The sequence below is a fragment of the Impatiens glandulifera genome, chromosome 1 (assembly GCF_907164915.1).
Source record: "Impatiens glandulifera chromosome 1, dImpGla2.1, whole genome shotgun sequence".
Taxonomy (NCBI): domain Eukaryota; kingdom Viridiplantae; phylum Streptophyta; class Magnoliopsida; order Ericales; family Balsaminaceae; genus Impatiens; species Impatiens glandulifera.
Window position 1 is genome coordinate 145,912,238 of NC_061862.1, and position 15,490 is coordinate 145,927,727.

General features: G+C 27.8%; 3 protein-coding genes and 1 non-coding gene across 4 annotated transcripts; all 4 read left to right on the forward strand.

Annotated features, from left to right (window-relative positions):
- Positions 1 to 1,263: 1,263 nt before the first annotated feature.
- LOC124909629 (uncharacterized mitochondrial protein AtMg00810-like) lies at positions 1,264 to 2,436 on the forward strand. The gene has a single exon (XM_047450294.1). It carries the CDS (start codon positions 1,264 to 1,266, stop codon positions 2,434 to 2,436), a length of 1,173 nt encoding a protein of 390 aa, XP_047306250.1.
- Positions 2,437 to 6,878: 4,442 nt separating this feature from the next.
- On the forward strand, positions 6,879 to 8,637 carry LOC124911470. The gene is made up of 5 exons (XM_047451960.1): positions 6,879 to 7,048; positions 7,129 to 7,183; positions 7,323 to 7,694; positions 7,781 to 8,121; positions 8,199 to 8,637. The coding sequence occupies exons 1-5, from the start codon at positions 6,950 to 6,952 to the stop codon at positions 8,415 to 8,417; spliced, it is 1,086 nt and encodes a 361-aa protein (XP_047307916.1). The 5' UTR covers positions 6,879 to 6,949; the 3' UTR covers positions 8,418 to 8,637.
- A 970-nt stretch (positions 8,638 to 9,607) lies between these two features.
- LOC124911486 (60S acidic ribosomal protein P2B-like) lies at positions 9,608 to 10,745 on the forward strand. The gene is made up of 4 exons (XM_047451985.1): positions 9,608 to 9,694; positions 9,794 to 9,890; positions 10,222 to 10,445; positions 10,537 to 10,745. The coding sequence occupies exons 2-4, from the start codon at positions 9,803 to 9,805 to the stop codon at positions 10,561 to 10,563; spliced, it is 339 nt and encodes a 112-aa protein (XP_047307941.1). The 5' UTR covers positions 9,608 to 9,694; positions 9,794 to 9,802; the 3' UTR covers positions 10,564 to 10,745.
- LOC124923249 lies at positions 10,053 to 10,138 on the forward strand. The gene has a single exon (XR_007098249.1). It is a non-coding gene; the product is annotated as a small nucleolar RNA SNOR75 (small nucleolar RNA).
- Positions 10,746 to 15,490: the final 4,745 nt, after the last annotated feature.

Sequence of the window (15,490 nt, forward strand, 5' to 3'; positions counted from 1 at the left end):
CACCTCACGGACATTAAATTAGGGTTTGGTCGTGACGATTTAGTATAGTTACAAAAGGAGTATCTTCCTTCGTTTTGCCTATATGAATTCCAACAATTTTGAATTCATCAAACATACTCGATATGTGAAAAGAGGACGAAATGAGTGTAGGACTTATTAATAAAGGGAAGAATGTTGTTTCTTGTGACGACATCAATAGGGTTGTAAACAAAAATGTAGTTTAGTATAATAGATGTGTACAAATAACATAAAGATTTAAACCATTTTTGTTTCTTAATTTTAACTTTTTTTTGATGTAATTGATCTGAATCAAAAGAGAGTATGTTTTTATTGATTTTTTTATTTGATATTGAATTATATTTACATGTTTAATGATATTCATTGGTTACGGTAGTTGGTGAAGAGGGCGACGACGACGCTGCTGGTGAAGAGGGCGGCAATAGCGGTTGCGGGTGAGGAGGTTGGGTGAAGTGAGGAATGGAGGTAAGTTAAGTTGGTAAAAAAAGACAAAGTAATTTTATTTATTTATTAAGTCTAGATTGGTTTCAAATGAAAAAGAAAAATAGCTTAAAAAATATATAAAATATATACGTGGTATCATATATATACCAATCTAATCTCGTTAGATGATTTTCGTTATCTTATTTATTTTTATTAAAAAAATTTAACTTTATATACAAAAATAGAATTTGCGACTTTATAGATAAATTAGACACATCTCTACAACTTTGTAAAAAAAAATTGACATTCTTCCCTATTTTTATTAAGTAATAAAATAATATATTAATTTTAACTAATAAATTATGTAAAATAAATAATATACATTTTAGTTTTTAAATATGAATTGAATCCAATAAGTTTAATATATATATATATATATATATATATATATATATATATATATATATATATATATATATATATAATATTTTGGTAAAACAAAATCGTTGATAATTTAAATTATACTATTTTTAAAATAATATTGATAGATTATGAGAATAATCTTTATATTAGGAATATACAATAATATATGTGAATAGATTATGAAAATAATTTTATATTAGACATATAAAATAATATCGTTATTATATTATTAGTTTCCTTATTAATCTTTTGTAATGTATATATATTGGAGATTTCCCTCATGTAAAGGGCAAGAAGATTAAACAAGATTCTCCCTATTCTTTCATGGTATCAGAGCCCTAGGTTCTCTTTTCTTTCTTTTCTAAACCCAGCTTCCGCTTCTTGAATGAAACAGTATACATGTATCAACCTTTGGGGTTTAAAGATCCGGCTCGTCCTAATCATGTATGTCTTTTGAGAAAGTCTCTCTATGGTTTGAAACAGGCACCCCGCGCTTGGTATCAACGTTTTGCTGATTTTGCTGCATCAATTGGCTTTAATCACAGCAAATTGGATACTTCTTTATTCATTTATCGCCATGATCATGACACTGTTTATATTCTTCTTTATGTTGATGACATTGTGCTCACTACTTCTTCAGAGTCCCTTCGGAAATATGTCATTTCTCAACTTAGCACTGAATTTGCAATGAAAGATTTGGGTCCTTTGAGTTATTTCTTAGGCATTGTTGTTACCCGACACAAGAATTGTTTGTTCTTGTCTCAAACGAAATATGCTCATGACATTATTAAGAAAGCAGGTATGACAGATTGTAATCCAGCTTCCACTCCTGTTGATTCTAAAGGAAAGATGAGCACTCAATCCGACATTTCTTATGGAGATCCTACCTCTTATCGTTCTTTATGTGGGGCGTTACAGTACTTGACATTCACTCGTCCGGACATTTCTTATGCTGTACAACAAGTTTGCTTGTTTATGCATGCTCCTCAAGTTGCTCACATGAATGCCTTAAAACGAATCATCCGTTATATTCAAGGCACTGCTGATTATGGTTTGCAGTTATACAAATCATCTATTACTTCCCTTATTTCTTATACGGATGCTGATTGGGGCGGGTGTCCTGATACTCGTCGATCTACATCAGGTTATTGTGTCTTTCTTGGAGATAATTTGATTTCTTGGTCTTCTAAAAGGCAACCTACTTTGTCAAAGTCTAGTACTGAAGCAGAGTATAGAGGGGTTGCAAATGTCGTCTCGGAATCATGTTGGGTCCGAAACTTATTATTAGAACTCAGATGTTCGGTTACACAGGCAACCTTAGTTTATTGTGATAATGTTAGTGCTATTTACCTCTCTAGTAATCCGGTACAACATCAGCGCACTAAACATATTGAAATGGACATTCACTTCGTTCGTGAGAAAGTCCAACGGGGTGAAGTTCGTGTCTTGCATGTGCCATCCCGATACCAGATTGCAGATATTTTTACTAAAGGTCTGCCTAAGATTTTATTTGATGATTTTCGGGCCAGTCTCAGCGTTTGCAAAGCTCCTGTTTCGACTGCGGAGGTGTGATAGATTATGAGAATAATCTTTATATTAGGAATATACAATAATATATGTGAATAGATTATGAAAATAATTTTATATTAGACATATAAAATAATATCGTTATTATATTATTAGTTTCCTTATTAATCTTTTGTAATGTATATATATTGGAGATTTCCCTCATGTAAAGGGCAAGAAGATTAAACAAGATTCTCCCTATTCTTTCAAATATATAAATAATAATTTATTATTTATAATTTATAAATAATATTTAAAAAGTGTAATAATTATTATTTTAAATAAATAATTAGCATAAATATTATATATATATATATAACATTATATATAATATTAATATTAAAATAAATAAATAAAATTTAAGGAAACTAAGATTAGAAAACGCAATAAACTGAATCAATTCTTTGAAGATGAAGAAAAAAACTGTTTAAAAGAGAAGAAAAAATCAATTACTTAATTGTATATTATATAAGGGATTAAATGAGTATTTTTTTTTATATTTCATATTATTAGACCAACTTTTATAATTTATACAAAATGAGTTTTTTTTATTATAATAAACCTTTAAAGTTAATATATTTTTCACCTTAAATTTTTAACTTTAACAGAATAAAGTGGAATTCCTTTTAAAAAATTAATATTTTTTTAATTTGATTGATGTTATTTTGAAAAAGTAGGATTTTTTTGGTAAGATTTATTATGTAAAATTTATAAAAAATAAACACAAATACACCTAACAGAATCAGTGTAAAAGAGATAAATTCTCAGCCGTGTTACTAATAATCCAGTGTTCTATTTTCTTATATTTCACATTTTTAGATCAAGATTATACTAAATGAGTTTTTTTTTTTAAATAAACTTTTAAATGGTAATATTTTCCACCTTAAATTTGCAACTATTAACCAAATTAGCATGTTCCTACGTTGCAAAGATTAATTTATTATATAATTTGAAAAGTTATATTTTTAATTTAAAATTAATGATAAAAAAACATATATTTAAAAAATTATTTAATAAATATTTAATTAAATTAATAAATATTATATGGTCAAATAAATTAATAAAATGAATAAAAAAAATTTAACTATATATATATATAATAGGTAGGTAGAGAACATATAAAAATTATATTAATTTTATTAAATACAATATAAATTTAATTATTTATAAGATTATTATTTTTATATTATAATATAATAAATGTTATCATCTATTCAAATTTTTACCAATATTATTTGATATTAATTAATTTAAAATATTTTAAGAATTATAATACAATAACTTAACAAAAAAAAAATATTACAATTATTTTATCTTAAAATTGCTTAATATCTTAATGAATATATAATTAATAAAATCTTGTATTGCTATATTTAAAAAGTTAAATTTACTCAAGTGACTCGACATTATCTAAAAGGAAATTATGTCTAATTGACTTGACATTATTGATCATCACTTACTCTTACTTTGAACATTAAGCACAACCTACAAGTCATATCGATCATCTCATATCTTCACTTTGAATATTTAGTTGCATCTGCGACTCGTCATATTATCGACCATATTCTACCCTCACTTGACATTATTGATCATCACTTACTCTTACTTTGAACATTAAGCACAACCTACAAGTCATATCGATCATCTCATATCTTCACTTTGAATATTTAGTTGCATCTGCGACTCGTCATATTATCGACCATATTCTACCCTCACTTGACATTATTGATCATCACTTACTCTTACTTTGAACATTAAGCACAACCTACAAGTCATATCGATCATCTCATATCTTCACTTTGAATATTTAGTTGCATCTGCGACTCGTCATATTATCGACCATATTCTACCCTCACTTTTTGCATTTTGCTCCATATGACTCGTCATTATCGACCAACACATATCCTCACTTTGAACATTATGCACTAACCAACTCATCATTATCGATCACATTACATCATCATTATCGATCACATTACACCCTCATTTTGGACATTTTGATCCAATTCAAACTATCATTCACATTTAAAATCTGACCATTCCATTAATCTATTACCGCACTCACGTATTAGTTGGGACTCGAACTCTGGTCTCAAATTCAAAATTTAAACATTTTAACCACTGCACAACTTGTGATTGTTGAATTTAATTTATAATTTTGTATATGCATATATATTTTGTGTATAAACTCATAAATATGAGAGAAATAATCAAACAAATTCATTTACGACTCGTCGTATTATCGACCATCTTCTACTCACACATTGAGCATTTTGCTCCATCCGATTCGTCATTGTCACTCACACTACACTCACTTTGGTCATTTTGATCCAATTTGAACCATCATTCACATTTTAATATTTATAATACCCTTTTAAAATCTGACCATTTTCTTAATCCATCATCACACTCACATATACATTTTAATCTTTATATTATTCCTCTAAAATCCGATAATTCCCTTAATCCATCATAGCACCCACTTATACCATTATCATTTTAATCTTTATAATACATCTTCTAAAATCCGTATCAGTTAGGACTCGAACATTTGTCTCAAGTTTGAAATGTGAACATTTTCACCACTTGTGATTATTGAATTTAATTTATAATTTTGTATATATATATATATATATATATATTGTATATAAACTCATAAAAGAGAGAAAAATAATAAAAAAAAATATTTGTTTTTTTATTTAAATATATCACGAATCAATAGTCTTACAAAATTTATAAGAATTTAATACAAAATAGCTTCCTTGTTCAAATAAATAAATCGGATTCGAAATTGTCTTTCATTTCAAGGCATGACTTGTATTCATGCGCTTTATATTTGTCCGGAGTTTACTCCTAGAAATATAGTCATCATTGTCCCTCTCACGTCAATCCTACGAGCCTCTTATCCATTTAGGTGAAGCAAGTCAAAATAGAAACATTGGGTTTAAGGATAATTAAGTTCGAACCGATGACTTCCATCAAACTTTAAATTAAATTTAAATATAAATTATTATTAGCTTAAGTTCAATTTATCAAACTTATATATTAAATTTAAATATAAATCATTATTAGCTTAGTTTGTTAAAATATTGAACTTATATTTTTAGTAATGTAATACGTTTATCAAATTTTGTGTTGAATTTAAAATATAAAGTTGTATTAACTTATTTGGTTAAAGAGTGTACTTATTTTGTTATGTTATAAGTTTGAAACTTATATATATTTTATTTAATATAATTTTGTTCTTAATTTAATTATTTAAAATTTATGGGCGGATCAATCCATAATCCGACTCAAATATCAATTCTCACATATATATCTAAATGAACCACAACTCTCGACCCGACAATCCGGACATTTTGAAATCAAGCATTATATATATATATATGGCTAAGAATGTAGCACGTTCATTAAATTTTATATAGAATTTAAAATATAAAGTCTTATTAGCTTAGTTGGTTAAATTATTGTACTTGTTTTTGTTAGGTTGCAAATTCGAAATATTCGTATAATACTTTGAATTTTTTTTTTCAACCCATAATCTGACTCAATATATATATAAATATATATATATATATATATATAATTAATCACCACTCTTGACTCGATAATTCGGACATTATTATTATATACGTATATAATTTTAATTTGATGATGTTATTTTGAAAAAGTATGTTTTTTATGATGTTTTATTATGTAAATATTTATAAAATGATAAATTATCTGGGTGGCCATCTAATTACTCTAATCGCTCACTTTTAACCCTTAAATTAATTTTCAAAACAAATTGCCCTTTCAACTTTTAGAATGTCACTAATGGTCCGTCAACTTTTTGATTAAATATAACGGCTTAAGTTTAAAAATATATATATATATATATATATATATATATATATTATCATTCATTTTTATATAATAATATAATTATTAAATCTCTTTCATATTTATATATAATATATATATATATTATTTATATTTATTTATATTTATATTTATATCTATATCTATAAAAAAAATTAAAAAATTATATAAATTATTTTAAACTTTATTTTATATAAACATAAATATATATAGATAAAAATAAATAGTATATATATATTTTATTTATATTATATAAAAATTTTATTAATTATATAAATATAAAAAATAATAATAATAAACAATATATATAATATTATATATATAATCGATTTAATAATTATATATATGCATTTTAAGCTTAAACCTCGTTATGTTTAAACAAAATGTTGACGGCAAGGGCAAGGGGGTGTGTGACCTTTTTAAAAGTTGAAAAAGTAATTTGTTTTAAAAATAATTTAAGAACTAAAAATGAAGAATCGAAATAATTAAAGGACCGATCAAATAATTTGCCATTTCTAAAATAATACAAATACATAAATCTCAGCCATCCACGTGTTCCTAATAATCCAGTGTTCTTACAAGCAGATTAAATGGGATTTTTTTTTTCAGAACCAAAAGGTTTAGGGTTTAAGGAGAGTTGTTCTATTCACGAGAGACGATGATAATGGAGTTCACATTCACATCTCATTGTTCTGTTCTAAAACTCCCAAGAACATCCAGATTAACTTCAAATAATTCCTTCATTCACCATAGAACTGTAAGCCCTTTTCATTTCTTGTTCTTTTTCTTCTTCCATCTTCGTTTTCTATGTGTTTTTTAGCGTAATTTCATTTCCAGGTTGCGGCAAACTCGAGCAGAAAAGACCTAGCAAGAAATCATGGAAGCTTACAAGGTGGGTGTGTAGTTTACCCTTTAAGTTGTAATACATGATTTCATTTTCAACTTTCATTATAGGTTATGAGATTCAACACTTATTTGGTCTAAACTTATTTCGATTGGTTTTGGGTTCTGATTGAAATGGTTTTTTTCAGCTAATTTAACAAACAATTTCAAGAGCATTAGTAAGTTCAATTCATACCATAGATGGAACAGAGGAGTAATTGTGTGTGTTAAGTCAAATGAGAATGAGAAGAGTTCTTCTGGAGAAAACTCTGATAATTTGAATATTAGTATGATTGGTGGAGCAGAACCATTTCGTGGGAAATCAGGATCTGTTTCATTTCATGGATTGACTCATCAAATGGTAGAGGAATCAAAACTTGTTTCTTCACCTTTTAAGGATATTAATGCTACCTCCTTACTTTGGATTATGGCACCTATTGCGTTCATCTCATCGCTTGTACTTCCACAAGTTTTCGTCGGCTCTGTAATAGATTCATTCTTCAAGGATGAGATTCTGGCAGGTAAGTTCTAATAAGTATATAACCATTTTATGTAATTCCATTTTTTCTTTACAATGTTTCAATAAAGCATATGTACAATAATGTAGAACTTGTGACTTCAATCTCGACTGAGGTTGCATTTTATATGGGGCTTGCGATATATCTGTTCACAACCCACACAATACAGAAGCCTTATCTTCAATTCAGCCCCAAGAGATGGGGACTGATCACAGGTCTCAAAGGATACATGTCATCTGTTTTCTTTATAATGGGGGTCAAGGTTTTAGCTCCATTGTTAGTCATGTATGTAACCTGGCCAGTTCTCGGTTTATCTGCCTTGATTGCTTGTGGACCTTTTCTTGCTGGATGTTTGGTTCAATATTTATTCGAAGAATTTCTAACAAAACAAGAGTCTTCTTGCTGGCCTTTAATTACAATCATTTTTGAGGTACTTGATTACATTCCTAGTTTAATGCAATTTTGTTTAGAATAACCCAAATTAACTTTTTTTAATCTTTTTGACAGGTCTATCGATTGTATCAGCTATCAAAGGCTGCTCATTTTGTGGAGACATTGATGTTTATGATGAAGGATACTAAGGTTACACCCGAGGTGCTGGAGAGGAATGGGGCTTTGATATCGTTGGTGGTTACTTTCCAAATCTTGGGCATTTTTTGCCTTTGGTCTTTCCTCACGTTTCTTATGAGGCTTTTCCCTTCAAGACCTGTTGCAGAAAATTACTAATTATGTGGCCAGAGACTCTTGTGTTATTATGATGGCCCTAAAAATGTTTTTTTTTGTAGTATGTTGCTGCTATTTTTTACATTCCCTTTTTACCTTCATTTCTTAATGTTTGCTGGCCTTGTGAAGATTTGAGTAGAGAAATATGTGTTGGAAGGATATGGGAGCAATTAGTAGGAGTGTGACCTTAATGTTTTTTTTTATTAATTATGATTATAAAGATAGAATATTTAAATGTTAAATTAAGAAAAATTATGTGAATTATCATGACAGCTTGGAAGATACTCAAATTGAGAAAATTAAAAAGACCTTATATCTGATATATCAAAATATTTCTAAAAAAAAATAATATTTCAATTATCGAGTTTGATAGTTCAAATTTGACTTGATTACAAATTTTCAAACTCTAATGTGAACATATTTAGATTAAATTATATAAATATTAAATAAAAGTTGATGAGCGCTTGTCAACCATTTAATCACGAGTTCGGCCAAATAATTTGGATTCATGAGCGCTTGTCAACCATTTAATCACGAGTTTTGGATAATTTTTAACTCAAAACAAATATATAGAAGAAAAGTCTGCGAGCCAGCTCGTCATTTGCAACCCTAGTCGGTATAACGAATTAGATCGGTTCTCCACCCCAATTTTATACCCTCTTATGGATGAAAAGCACATGTGCTAGCTCGGTTCCTTTGCAACCCTAATCGGTATAACAGATTAGATCAATTCTTCGGCCATAATTTCGTACCCTCTTATAGAAGAAAAGTCCATGAGCCAACTCGGTTCCTTTGCAACCGTAATTGGTATAACAGATTATATCGGTTCTCCATCCCTAATTTTGTACCCTTAAGCTGGATATAGGTTGTAAGTGATTTTTTACACTCTCAAGCTGCATTTTGGGAGTGCAATTTTTTGACTGATATAAACAATTTGAAATAGGTTTAAATTTTTTTATTTTTATTATTACTTAGGATTGATTTACATATTGGTTTTAATTCATAATTAGTTTATTATTAAGAACTAAAAAATAAAAAAGAGAGGATGGAAATATTTTTTAATCAAGAATAGAGAAAAGACACAAATGATCAAATTTCATGGGCCTGGACTGAACTATCTGTTTTTTGTTGACAGGTAATGAGTTATCAGCCCAAAGAAGCCCATATGGCAAACCCTAGAGATGCGCATATATATATGATCGTCCTTCCATTCCGCCTCTCTAAAATCAGGAGTGAAGAGCGTCTGTACGTTGATTTTCAGCTAGATCCTAATCTTCCAAGTACATTTCTATCTCTCTCTTTCTCTATATTTCTATCCAGATTCATTCCTAGTTCAGAAATCAATTTTCTTATTGTTTAATCGTACTTTCTTTCTGTAGCTAAGCAAAATGAAGATTGTTGCCGCATATTTGTTGTTGGTTTTGGGAGGAAAGACCAGTCCAACCGCTGAGGATATCAAGGCCGTTCTCGCATCAGGTAATTTGACATCAATTTGATATATTAGTTCATGAAAATCGTTAAATCTGTGAGCTTTATTGATTTTCTGTTGATGATTTGACCTAAATAAAGTATTTTAGGCGTTTACTGATATAGATCTAGATTGATATATTCATTTTTATGAGTTATTAGAGGTGGGTTTCTTAATGATGATCAAAATGATGACGAGTCCGATTCATTTCCATTCATAAAACCTTGACGACAATCGAGGCATTTGTCTGAAAGAAACCCAATAATTTTTCCTTCCATCAGTATAGATTGAGATTATCTTGTTTCTGAATCTGAAAGTTTTCATCTTTTGGATTTACAGTTGGAGTTGATGCTGATGAAGAGAAGATTGAATTGCTTTTGGGTTCTGTCAAGGGTAAGGACATAACCGAATTGATCGCTGCTGGTAGGGAGAAATTGTCTTCTGTTCCATCCGGTGGTGGTGGTGCTGTGGCGGTTTCCGCTGCCGCTTCTGGTGGCGCCGCCGCTGCTCCGGCTGCAGAGCAGAAAGAAGAGAAGGTTGTGGAGAAGGAAGAATCTGATGATGTAAGTTTTGTTTTTTTACAAATTTATGTTTTTTTATTGAAATTTATATTTATATTTAATCTTTTGTTTTATTTTTGTTTTTGTTTTACAGGATATGGGATTCAGTCTTTTTGACTAGATAATGCTTTGAATGAATGAAGGATGTGAGAAACTACATTTTGATGTTTGTTTTTCATTACTTAATATTTTTATCTTTTTTTGCTTTGGAAGAACCTTAGTGTTTGTACTTTTATTTATTATGAATTTCAAGATTTTGTTACTTTTTATTGGATTGGAGGATAGTTTCTTTGTTTTATTTGAGATTATTTTGTTGTTCTTTTGAATGTGTAGAATTGTCTGATTTAGCTAGGTTGATGATTGACTTAATTTTGTTAGGTTAATTTAGGCAGGTTGATCTTTGGCTTAAAAAAAGGTTTATATGAGTTATTTAAAGAAATTAATTAAAGGGTGTTTTGATATTTTAGTAAATTAATTGATTGAATATATAATATAAATAAAAATTTATAGAAGTTCTATTTAAGAGCAGGTTACTTGAAAATATTGGCACATTGATTTTTATAAGACTGTTTCTGTAGGTTTTTTTAAGTTAGTTCTTAGGTTTTATTAAGTTAAACTCTTTAATTGAATTTTATAGATTGTTTCTGTAGGTTTTAATTTAATTTTCTTTCTTTTTTAAAAAAAACAATTATTTTTGTAATGATTTTAGATGATTTTTCGATTGTATATTATATTTTTAAATCACCATAATATAATTATTTATTTTATTTTAAAATATATCAAAAATAGAGTAATTGTTGTGTTTTTATATTTTATGTTATGGTTTTTTATTTGTAAAAGCTGATGGAAGACTAAGGTAGAAAGATATAGGGATAGATCTAAAATGTAATGGATCTATTCATCCTTCTAGTCTAGATGAATACTTATTCTAAGGTCCTGAGTTTGAGCCTGTCAGGTAGTAAGTTTCGCAACTTGTTAAGTGTGTTTGCGAATTACATATTTAATCCGTTATTTCATTTTTTTTAAAAAATAAATATATCCATTGTCATGTCATCTAGAGCTTCTTGTCATTAACATAGAAAAAAAAATAAGGTTTTATTGGAAATTTGAAAATTTGGTCCTAACTAGGGACAAGATTTTTACAAGAATTTCATCTTCAAATTTGTTAAAAAATTAGGATTGAATAGTGTTGTGTTATTTTTAAGATAAAACTTGAACATTTCAATTTCTAAGTTGTTGGCTCAAGACAATGACCTCTAATTTCACTTTTGTTATAACATTATCTCTAATTAACTATCATAACTTTTCTCTAGGGTTTTCGCTTATCATAATCTTATTTAAATTAGTTTTGAACTCATCAATGAAAATAGGTATTTTCATTGATCAAACATAATTAAACATCATTTTGACTCTTTTTCTTAAGTACGAAATCATTACATTAATAGATTAAAATACTAAATATTTTTTATTTTAAATTTTTAATTTTTATTTTATTATTATATATTATGTTTTTTTAGTTAAAAATCTATATCTCTTCAAAATTATCACAAATTATTATTTTTTAAATAACTTTGATTATTAAAAAATCTTAATCCAAACAAGTTTTAAAAGTATTTTGGATTATTTGAATAATTAATAAATTGAGAAATGATACGGGAAACAACATTTTAATGTAAGCAAAATCATGAATTCTACATGGTCTGCCTATGATTGACAATGAGTACCCGTATACTCGATACCCGTGGGTACCTGATGATCGAGTTCAGATATTTTAAATCGGGGTCGAGGAGTAAAAAATGATACCCGATCGGGGATGGGGAGTGTTGAAAACCCAAACCTGATACCCAATACCCGAATATATTAAATATTAATATATATTAATAAAATTTAAGTGACTTATCAAATTCTACGTCATAAGTCGTAACTACTAACTATCATTAAATAAATATATTAATTATTTTATCATTACTCTTAACATAATTTCCTACCCACATCAAGCTTAGCATCATTTCAATTCATTTGTAATAAATGTTTCTTTCTCATTGTATCTCCAGTTCTCTATTTAACCTTACTTCAAGAGTTCAAGTCTTCAACTTTTATCTTTTTCAACCTTCTTATTTGTATTGTAGTATGCATAGATGAATTTATATTTTGTAGTATGGATGAATTTATATTTTATAATACGGATGATTTCTTGTTTTTTGTTTAAGGATATAATATTTATTAATAGTTTTAGATTAATTATATTTTGTAATAACATATTATATTTAATTTATATAATTTTAGTTAATTAAAATATAATTTTTTAATATTTAATATCGGATAATGGGGAATCCGTCGGGATCGGATATCCGACGAATCGGGGATGGGGATTTAAATAGAGATACCTTTCAGGTTTGGGGTTGTGTAGTAATTTGAAAATTAAGTTCGGGAATGGATACTTCACTAACCGGCATGTAGGGTACCCGTTTCCAGAACCCTTTCCGGTTCTACCCACCTTTCAAACAAATTTTCCCAAACTACCCACCTTTTCATTCTCATTCCCAAACTACCCACCTTCTCTTTCTACAATATTAATTAACCCATTAATTAACTCACTCTCTATTTTAATCCACTAATTAACTCTCTCTCTCTCTCTCAACCCATTAATTAACTCCTCTCTCTCTTTCAACTATTAATTAATATCTCACTTTTAAACTATTAATTAATTCAATTAAAATATATTATATAAATATTAAAATAAAATAACACATATGTTTTATTTTTATTTAAATCTATAAATATAATATATATAGTTCAAATTAAATACACTAAATTAAATAATTTAAATAGCTATTATAAATTAAAATAAAATAGAATACATTACATAAACGGAAACTTGAAATAAAATATATTACATAAACATTAAAATAAAATACATTACATCATAATAAAATACAAAACATAAACATTACAATAAAATAAAATACATAATAAATATTAATCAATAGAATGCATATTTTATCTTTATAATTCAATTTTATGATATCTACTCCATTTTCCACAAGAGCAAAACCTCTATATAAATCCACATTATGTTTGTTACCACCCTTCCAATATCCATTTATGGTTCTGTATTGTGCAGTAACGATTTCGAAGACTTATCTTTGTTCATTGTATGGAATAACCTTGTGTGATGATGTTTTTTTCTCAACAGTTTCAAATAATTCTCTTGACCTTTGACAATAAGTTTGACCATTTTGAAGGTCATTAAACGTCGCAGTTTCAAATATAAAAAAATTGAATTATAAAGATAAAATATGCATTTTATTGTATATTGAACGTGATTAATATTTATTATGTATTTTATTTTATTGTAATGTTTATGTTATGTATTTTATTGTGATGTAATGTATTTTATTTTAATGTTTATGTAATATATTTTATTTCAAGTTAATGTATTCTATTTTATTTTAATTTATAATAGTTATTTAATTTAGTGTATTTAATTTGTAACTATATATATTATATTTATATATTATTTTATTTTAATATTTATATAATATATTTTAATTGAATTAATTAATAGTTTAAAAGTGAGGATATTAATTAATAGTTGAAAGAGAGAGTAGTTAATTAATGGGTTGAGAGAGAGAGAGGGAGTTAATTAGTGGGTTAAATAGAGAGTGAGTTAATTAATGGGTTGATTAATGATTTAGAGAGAGAAAGGTGGGTAGTTTGGGAATATGAATGAAAAGGTGGTAGTTTGGGAAAAATTGTTTGAAAGGTGGGTAGGACAAGAAATAAAAGTAAAAAAAAAATAAAAAAAATCGCTTTTCCTATTATCTTCTTTTTCGAAAAAAGATATTTTCAAAAAATTATTTTCTCTATCCGGTGACTTTCTAATGGTTAGAATTATCTGTATTTGATTGGGCCATCTACATAATTATAGCAAACATTTTGTATATTACTGCTTGTTCGGATCACTAATTCTATTGACAATTTCTCTTTTTTAAGAGAAATTATGTACTTGGGCAATGGAGGAATGTGTATGGTAATACTTTGAGTGACAATGTTTAGAGTTGAATATAACGAACATGATGTTCTTTTGCACTTGAACCCACTAGCTATACACAACAATATATAGCATCATAGCGAGAATATGAGCAATAAATGATTCACATATGGATCTAAGTCTTTATGGCCGACAATTCAGTTATAGTCGCTCCGGCGGGAACCATTTGTCATATGTTGATCGTCGTACCGAAGAATTAGTGGAGATTATGGAGACGATGTCCTCGACGAAAATGCTTCGTCGAAATGGGTTTTGCTGCGTATTAATTGCCTCCTTGACCTTGCGACGGGGTCTATGTTGTTGTCTTCTACTGTGCAATAAGTCTAAAGAGAGAAATTATTTTGAAAAAGAATTAATATTCGGCGCCTATGAACTCAATGTTTGCCTTAGTATTTTTAAAAAAAATTAATGTTAAAGCGCCTTTTTTCAGTTAAAAAATTAGTTTTTTTTTCTTCCAATTTCAGTGCATTTTTCACTTACAAAAACTTAGTCTTTTTTTAAAAACAAGTTCATGTTTTTTTAAAAGGACGTGACCATATTGTTTATAAGGTCATATTGTTAAAAATAATAAATAATTAATAATCTTGGAAAATATTTATTGTGATGGTGAAGCTCAATTGTTGAAGATGAAGCGTGAAGGAAGATGAAGCTCAAGAGATGCATTGTTTAGTGTCATAAATTGTATTTAATTTGAGTTCTAGATCCTTCCATCTTATCCTTTAAATTGAGAGTCTCCCATTAGTTTTTCATATATCAAAATTAAGTGAGCTATAACTATTTAAGAATTCTATCAATAAAATCATATTTTTCTAGTTATAATATTTTCCGCACCAACAAATTTGGTATCAGAGCAAGGTTACGTTTCAATCTTGAAATGGCATCTACTCTATTCTCATACTCTCCAAGTCAAGTTCCTATCTTTGAAGGCGAATTCTATGAATTTAGAGCAGCCAAATGGAAACATTTTTCATATCCCTAGGTCTTTGGGATATGA

Coding starts and splice junctions, on each gene's coding strand:
- LOC124909629 (XM_047450294.1), top strand. CDS start 1,264: ATGTATCAACCTTTGGGGTTTAAAGATCCGGCTCGTCCTAATCATGTA.
- LOC124911486 (XM_047451985.1), top strand. CDS start 9,803: ATGAAGATTGTTGCCGCATATTTGTTGTTGGTTTTGGGAGGAAAGACC. Junction 9,891..10,221: donor CAAGGCCGTTCTCGCATCAG/GTAATTTGACAT, acceptor TTGGATTTACAG/TTGGAGTTGATGCTGATGAA. Junction 10,446..10,536: donor AGAAGGAAGAATCTGATGAT/GTAAGTTTTGTT, acceptor TTTGTTTTACAG/GATATGGGATTCAGTCTTTT.
- LOC124911470 (XM_047451960.1), top strand. CDS start 6,950: ATGATAATGGAGTTCACATTCACATCTCATTGTTCTGTTCTAAAACTC. Junction 7,049..7,128: donor CCTTCATTCACCATAGAACT/GTAAGCCCTTTT, acceptor TTTCATTTCCAG/GTTGCGGCAAACTCGAGCAG. Junction 8,122..8,198: donor TAATTACAATCATTTTTGAG/GTACTTGATTAC, acceptor TCTTTTTGACAG/GTCTATCGATTGTATCAGCT.